Consider the following 8,581-nt stretch of genomic DNA (forward strand, 5'->3'; position numbering starts at 1 on the left):
ACACACACACACACACACACACACACACACAGACACACACACTATAATTATTACTAGCTGAATAGACCAGCTGACTGTCCCATCAATGACCTGAGGCACCAAATGGAACCCTATTCCCTATATAGTGTACTACTTGCACCCTATTCCCTATATAGTGTACTATTTAGACCAGGGCCCATTGGGCTCTATATAGTGTACTCCTTTAGACCAGGGCCCATTGGGCTCTATATAGTGTACTACTTTAGACCAGGGCCCATTGGGCTCTATATAGTGTACTCCTTTAGACCAGGGCCCATAAGGCTCTATATAGTGTACTCCTTTAGACCAGGGCCCATTGGGCTCTATATAGTGTACTCCTTTAGACCAGGGCCCATAAGGCTCTATATAGTGTACTCCTTTAGACCAGGGCCCATAAGGCTCTATATAGTGTACTACTTTAGACCAGGGCCCATAAGGCTCTATATAGTGTACTACTTTAGACCAGGGCCCATTGGGCTCTATATAGTATACTACTTTAGACCAGGGCCCATAAGGCTCTATATAGTGTACTGCTTTAGGCCAGGGCCCATTGGGCTCTATATAGTGTACTACTTTAGACCAGGGCCCATAAGGCTCTATATAAGGGAATGGGGTTCCATTTGGGACGCAGCATTAACCTGACATCAGTGTGCCTTTGTGTCTAAGAATGCACCGCTAAATGATTTGGACTGCATGAGAGAGAAGGTAGAGGGAAGATAGAGATAAGATACAGAGAAGATAGAGGGAAGATACAGAGAAGATAGAGGGAAGATAGAGGGAAGGGAAGATAAGATAGAGGGAAGATAGAGATAGAGGGAAGATAGAGATAGAGGGAAGATACAGAGAAGATAGAGGGAAGGGAAGATAAGATAGAGGGAAGGGAAGATAAGATAGAGGGAAGGGAAGATAAGATAGAGGGAAGGGAAGATAAGATAGAGGGAAGGGAAGATAAGATAGAGGGAAGGGAAGATAAGATAGAGGGAAGGGAAGATAAGATAGAGGGAAGATAGAGATAGAGGGAAGATACAGAGAAGATAGAGATAGAGGGAAGATAGAGGGAAGGGAAGATAAGATAGAGCGAAGATAGAGGGAAGATACAGAGAAGGTAGAGGGAAGATACAGAGAAGATAGAGGGAAGATAGAAGATACAGATAAGATAGACGGAAGGTAGAAGATACAGATAAGATAGAGGGAAGATAGAAGATACAGATAAGTTAGAGGGAGGGAGGGTAGAGGGAAGATAGAGGGAGGGAGGGTAGAGGGAAGATACAGAGAAGATAGAGATAATGTGATATTTGATGATGAGAGGAAGGGGGTTGGTTGAAAGTTATGAACTGCACATCCAGCTTGCACAAACCTGGTTGGAATGACAAACCTGGTTGGAATGACAAACCTGGTTGGAATGACAAACCTGGTTGGAATGACAAACCTGGTTGGAATGACAAACCTGGTTGGAATGACAAATGGAATTACAAACCTGGTTGGAATGACAAACCTGGTTGGAATGACAATGTTACAAACCTGATTTCTGGTTGGATTGATGTAATTTCAACCGTCTTTTCCCTCAAGCAGTGTGTGCTGTTGAGTGCTTAGGACTCTCTACCTAGGGATTCCTGGACTTTGTTACATCCAAACACCTTTTCTTGTAGCCCTGATATGACTGTAGCCTGCATTGTTATGGCATAGAGTATACGCCTAATGCCATAAGATACCATAATAATACCAGGTTAGACCAGAGTTTATACAGCCGTATCAGGACTAGTGTTCTTGTTGCCTGGTTCATTGCACAGTATGTTCTGTCATTAGATGTGGACTATGTCATCGTGTAGTTGTGTATCATGTCATTATGTGGACTATGTCATTGTGTAGTCGTGTGTCATTAGATGTGGACTATGTCATCGCGTAGTCGTGTATCATGTCATTAGATGTGGACTATGTCATTGTGTAGTCGTGTGTCATTAGATGTGGACTATGTCATCGCGTAGTCAATACGGTATCATGTCATTAGATGTGGACTATGTCATTGTGTAGTCGTGTATCATGTGACCTGTATAGTACCGAGTTGAATTGTAAATCAGGAGAAATAACGTGTTGTGAATCAGAAAAAGAAAACTGGGCGTGATATAGGTTTTGTCTGAATTTTCACACTATTACCTATATAGTGCACTACTTTTGACCCCTCCCCTCAAATCAAATCACATTTATTTATATAGCCCTACATCAGCTGATATCTCAAAGTGCTGTACAGAAACCCAGCCTAAAACCCCCAACAGCAAGCAATGCAGGTGTAGAAGCACGGTGGTTAGGAAAAACTCCCTAGAAAGGCCAAAACCTAGGAAAAAACCTAGAGAGGAACCAGGCTATGTGGGGTGGCCAGTCCTCTTCTGGCTGTGCCGGGTGGAGATTATAACAGAACATTTCCAAGATGTTCAAATGTTCATAAATGACCAGCATGGTCGTATAATAATAAGGCAGAACAGTTGAAACTGGAGCAGCAGCACGGTCAGATGGACTGGGGACAGCAAGGAGTCATCATGTCAGGTAGTCCTGGGGCATGGTCCTAGGGCTCAGGTCCTCCGAGAGAGAGAAAGAAAGAGAGAATTAGAGAGAGCATATGTGGGGTGGCCAGTCCTCTTCTGGCTGTGCCGGGCGGAGATTTTAACACAACATGGCCAAGATGTTCAAATGTTCATAAATGACCAGCATGGTCGAATAATAATAAGGCAGAACAGTCCCCCTGTAAACTAGTGCACTATATAAGGAAAAGGGTTTTCATTTAGGATGTAGTTATAGTTTCACTTTAAACACAAAGTGGGATGGAAATTGGCCATCTCTTCTCTCTCATGAGGGTGCTTCTCATTCAAACTGTCCACAGACAATGTTGGGTCGTTAGTTTTAATTATATTTCTTAATGTAAATAAATTAAATATATGTAAATACAGTATATATACAGAACCAGTCAAAGGTTTGAACACGCCTACTTTCTCTTTATTTGTACTATTTTCTACATTGTAGGATAATAGTGAAGACATCAAAACTATGAAATAACACATATGGAGTCATGTAGTAACCAAAAAAGTGTTAATTAAACAAATCAAAATATATATTTTATATTTGAGATTCTTCAAAGTAGCCACCCTTCGCCTTGATCACAGCTTTGCACACTCTTGGCATTCTCTCAACCAGACTTCATGAGGTAGTCACCTGGAATGCATTTTAATTTATGGAATTTATTTCCTTCTTAATGCGTTTGAGCCAATCAGTTGTGTTGTGACAAGGTAGTGGTGGTATACAGAAGATAACCCTATTTGGTAAAAGACCAAGTCCATATTATGACAAGAACAGCTCAAATAAGCAAAGAGAAACAACAGTCCATCATTACTTTAAGACATGAAGGTCAGTCAATACGGAACATTTCAAGAACTTTGAAAGTTTCTTCAAGTGCCGTCGCATAAACCATCAAGCACTATGATGGAACTGTCTCTCATGAGGAACGTCACAGGAAAAGAAGACCCAGAGTTACCTTTGCTGCAGAGGATAAGTTCACTAGAGTTTCCAGCCTCAGAAATTGCAGCCCAAATAAATGCTTCACAGAGATCAAGTAACAGACACATCTCAACATCAACTGTTCAGAGGAGACTGTGTGAATCAGACCTTCATGGTCGAATTGCTGCAAAGAAACACTACTAAAGGACACCAATAAGAAGAGACTTGCTTGGGCCAAGAAACACGAGCAATGGACATTAGACCGTTGGAAATCTGTCCTTTGGTCTGATGAGTCCAAATTTGAGATTTTTGGTTCCCAACCGGCATGTCTTTGTGAGATGCAGAGTAGGTGAACGGACGATCTCCGCATGTGTGGTTCCCACTGTGAAGCATGGAGGAGGAGGTGTTATGATGTGGGGGTGCTTTGCTGGTGACACTGTTTGTGATTTATTTAGAATTCAAAGCACACTTAACCAGCATGGCTACCAAATCAAATCAAATGTTATTGGTCACATACACATGGTTATCAGATGTTAATGGGAGTGTAGCGAAATGCTTGTGCTTCTAGTTCCGACAATGCAGTAAAATCTAACAAGTAATCTAACAATACCACAACAACTACCTTATACACACAAATCTAAAGGGATGGAATAAAAATATATGGATAAGCTCATCCACCACAGCATTCTGCAGCGATACACCATCCCATCTGGTTTGCGCCTAGTGGACTATCATTTGTTTTTTAACAGGACAATGACCCAACACTCCAGGCTGTGTAAGGGCTATTTGACCAAGAAGGAGAGTGATGGAGTGCTGCATCAGATGACCTGGCCTCCACAATCCCCCGATCCACAATCCCCCGACCTCAACCCAATTAAGATGGTTTGGGATGAGTTGGACCGCAGAGTGAAGGAAAAGCAGCCAACAAGTGCTCAGCATATTTGGGAACTCCTTCAAGACTGTTGTAAAAGCATTCCAGGTGAAGCTGGTTGAGAGAATGCCAAGAGTGTGCAAAGCTGTCATCAAGGCAAAGGGTGGCTACTTCGAATAATCGCAACTATAAAATATATTTAGATTTGTTTACCACTTCTTTGGTTACTACATGATTCCATATGTGTTATTTCATAGAAAATAGGAAAAAAATAAAGAAAAACCCTGGAATGAACAGGTGTGTCCAAACTTTTGACTAGTACTGCACACACACACACACACACACGCACACACGCACACACACACACACGCACACACACACACACGCACACACACACACACACACAGTTTGTTGAGTTTGTTGTTTCTGTGTTCTTTGGTTTGTTCACTCAGACAGAAGCCTCAGTAACTACCATAAGGCCTGGAGTAACTACCATAAGGCCTGGGCCTGGAGTAACTACCATAAGGCCTGGGCCTGGAGTAACTACCATAAGGCCTGGGCCTGGAGTAACTACCATAAGGCCTGGGCCTGGAGTAACTACCATAAGGCCTGGAGTAACTACCATAAGGCTTTGAGTAACTACCATAAGGCCTGGAGTAACTACCATAAGGCCTGGGCCTGGAGTAACTACCATAAGGCCTGGAGTAACTACCATAAGGCTTTGAGTAACTACCATAAGGCCTGGAGTAACTACCATAAGGCCTGGGCCAGGTTTAACTACCATAAGGCCTGGGCCTGGAGTAACTACCATAAGGCCTGGAGTAACTACCATAAGGCCTGGGCCAGGTTTAACTACCATAAGGCCTGGGCCAGGTTTAACTACCATAAGGCCTGGGCCTGGAGTAACTACCATAAGGCCTGGAGTAACTACCATAAGGCTTTGAGTAACTACCATAAGGCCTGGGCCAGGTTTAACTACCATAAGGCCTGGGCCTGGAGTAACTACCATAAGGCCTGGAGTAACTACCATAAGGCATTGAGTAACTACCATAAGGCCTGGGCCTGGGTTAACTACCATAAGGCCTGGGCCTGGAGTAACTACCATAAGGCCTGGAGTAACTACCATAAGGCTTTGAGTAACTACCATAAGGCCTGAGTAACTACCATAAGGCCTGGGCCTGGTTTAACTACCATAAGGCCTGGGCCTGGAGTAACTACCATAAGGCTTTGAGTAACTACCATAAGGCCTGAGTAACTACCTAAGGCCTGGGCCAGGTTTAACTACCATAAGGCCTGGGCCTGAGTAACTACCATAAGGCCTGGAGTAACTACCATAAGGCCTGGGCCAGGTTTAACTACCATAAGGCCTGGGCCTGGAGTAACTACCATAAGGCCTGGAGTAACTACCATAAGGCTTTGAGTAACTACCATAAGGCCTGGAGTAACTACCATAAGGCCTGGGCCTGGAGTAACTACCATAAGGCCTGGAGTAACTACCATAAGGCTTTGAGTAACTACCATAAGGCCTGGGCCAGGTTTAACTACCATAAGGCCTGGGCCTGGTTTAACTACCATAAGGCCTGGGCCTGGTTTAACTACCATAAGGCCTGGGCCTGGAGTAACTACCATAAGGCCTGGGCCTGGAGTAACTACCATAAGGCCTGGGCCTGGAGTAACTACCATAAGGCCTGGGCCTGGAGTAACTACCATAAGGCCTGGAGTAGCTACCATAAGGCCTGGATTCAATGTGAGCTGATCAGTGTGATCACCATCTCAGTCCCTCGTCTTGCTCATCCAGACCTGGTCAATATCTGAGCTGTGTTACAAATGACATCACAGGTTATGTCATGTGTTGCTTCTTCAACATGTCAATACAAAACTGAGGATTATCTGTCAAAGCATATCCGTGACTACAATTGCGATTTGTGTTTGTTCTCCATTGTCGTTGTATCGGTTAAGGATATCTGCAACATTTGCCTTTGTTTTATAAGCTCAGTTAGAAGTTTGACACTTGAAGACAGCTGATTGGTTATCGGTTGAGAGTAAAGAACATTGGTCATGTGGTAGTGGAGTCGAGTGGGTATTTGTCGGTTCGAAACGGAAACTGATATTCAAGCTATTAAATATTAATGTTTATTGTCATGATATACCATAGAACCACACAGAGAGTTAGAGATGCCAGAGAGATGTTGAGAATGGGACTGACATTTGCGTTTCCCAAACGGCAGCCTATTCCCTATGTAGTGCACTACGTTTGACCAGAGCCCTAGAGGTAGTGAACTATATAGGGAATAGAGTGCCATTTGAGAAGTAAACATACCGAGGGTGCGTCACAGAACCTACTGGAAGGCGTTAGTGCCAGACGTTGTTGCCTTTACGTTGCCAATACGGTGCCTATAGATTGCATATACATTGCATATAAGTTGCCTATACGTTGCCTATATGTTGCATATACGTTGACTATACGTTGACTATACATTGAATATAAGCTGCCTATACGTTGACTATAGCCTGCCTATACGTTGCCTCTACGTTGCCTATATGTTGCATATACGTTGCCTATAAGTTGACTATACATTGAATATAAGCTGCCTATACGTTTCCTATGCGCTAACTCTACGTTGCCTATACGTTGACTATATGTTGCCTATACATTGACTATAAGCTGCCTATACATTGCCTATACGTTGCCTATACGTTAACTATACGTTGACTATATGTCGCCTATACATTGACTATAGGCTGCCTATACGTTAACTATACGTTGCCTATACGTTAACTATACGTTGCCTATACGTTGCCTATGCGTTGCCTATACGTTAACTATACGTTTCCTATACGTTGCCCACCCAAACATGCCATATACTACAGCCAAGTTCTGCCTTTTGAAGTTGAGATAATATATTTATCAGTTATTTCAAGTGATGTGTACATAGTTATATTGATATATTGATATATAGTTATATTGATATATTGATATATAGTTATATTGATATGTTGTGTATGTCTGTGCCAGTCACTCATTTCAGGATTTGAGAAAGATAGAGATCATAGATATCAAAAGATTTGTCAATGTCAAAGAATTCGATCGAAAACATATCACAATTGTGATCTTTACTTTACTAAGAACTGTAAATTATTTATTTTAATGAAAATATTTGCTGATGATCCAACACAATAATTCAACCTCAATGATTCAACTTAATGATTCAACCCAATGATTCAACCTAATGATCCAACCCAATGATTCCAACCCAATGATTCAACCTAATGATTCAACTTAATGATTCAACCTAATGATCCAATCTATGCATTTTGTCCCTTGATTTTGATTTGTGTTGCTATTCTATAATTTTTATTGTCACTTTATTTGGCCCGAAGACAGACATGTTTTATTGTATCATAGAGCTGTGAAATATTACAGTATATTATATTATTATGTTGTTGTCAGAATGATTGTATGTTTTAATCAGTTATATGAGAAAAAAATGAAGTATATTTAGAAAATAGATGATATTGCCAAGCTTTTTGTAAACTGACACTGTTATTCTTGTATTTAGCTGCTGTTTGTAGGAAAGCATAAAATATTAAGTGGAAATATATGATATATCTATAAACCTCTTGTGAGAAGCTAAGAAAGCTAAAAAAAATAATAAACTTTCTGGGACAATCCCTACTTAGATGGTGGATTTTGGACCAATTTATATAATTTAAAGAATAGAAAGCTATTTACTTTTGCATTTTATAAATAAAAAGTGCTCCTCCTCGTGAACAGAGGAAGAAAGAGGAAACATCACATATTTAAAAAATGAACTGTTTACATGTCTGTACTTATGTACAGGAATAAATTGGATGTGTGCTGTGTAATTTGCAATCAAAAAGAATATATAACTTGTGCAACTTTAACGTATTAAGACATAAATAAATGTACATCTTTGTCGAAGAAGTGTCTTCTTTGAAGGTCAGAGTCTCCTCATTGTCTTATAACACCTTATAACAGCTCTATGTTGACGTATATTGACATATGCCACCTTATAGCAGCTCTATATTGACTTAACACCTTATAACAGCTCTATATTGACTTAACACCTTATAACAGCTCTATATTGACTTATGCCACCTTATAGCAGCTCTATATTGTCTTATGCCACCTTATAGCAGCTCTATATTGTCTTATAACACCTTATAACAGCTCTATATTGACTT

General features: G+C 41.1%; 1 protein-coding gene across 1 annotated transcript; it reads left to right on the forward strand.

Annotated features, from left to right (window-relative positions):
* The first annotated feature begins 1,989 nt into the window (after positions 1–1,989).
* On the forward strand, positions 1,990–8,315 carry LOC121838984 (prothoracicostatic peptide-like). The gene is made up of 3 exons (XM_042294985.1): positions 1,990–2,011; positions 4,792–5,408; positions 5,789–8,315. Exons 1-3 carry the CDS (start codon positions 1,990–1,992, stop codon positions 6,188–6,190), a joined length of 1,041 nt encoding a protein of 346 aa, XP_042150919.1. The 3' UTR covers positions 6,191–8,315.
* Positions 8,316–8,581: the final 266 nt, after the last annotated feature.

Source organism: Oncorhynchus tshawytscha, linkage group LG13, assembly GCF_018296145.1.
Source record: "Oncorhynchus tshawytscha isolate Ot180627B linkage group LG13, Otsh_v2.0, whole genome shotgun sequence".
Lineage (NCBI taxonomy): Eukaryota > Metazoa > Chordata > Actinopteri > Salmoniformes > Salmonidae > Oncorhynchus > Oncorhynchus tshawytscha.

Bases quoted from the DNA above. Each gene is read 5' to 3' on its own strand.
- LOC121838984 (XM_042294985.1), top strand. From the start codon at position 1,990: ATGTCATCGCGTAGTCAATACG. The intron at 2,012-4,791 runs GTATCATGTCAT...CAGTTTGTTGAG, and splicing joins GTCATCGCGTAGTCAATACG to TTTGTTGTTTCTGTGTTCTT. The intron at 5,409-5,788 runs GCATTGAGTAAC...AACTACCATAAG, and splicing joins CCTGGAGTAACTACCATAAG to GCTTTGAGTAACTACCATAA.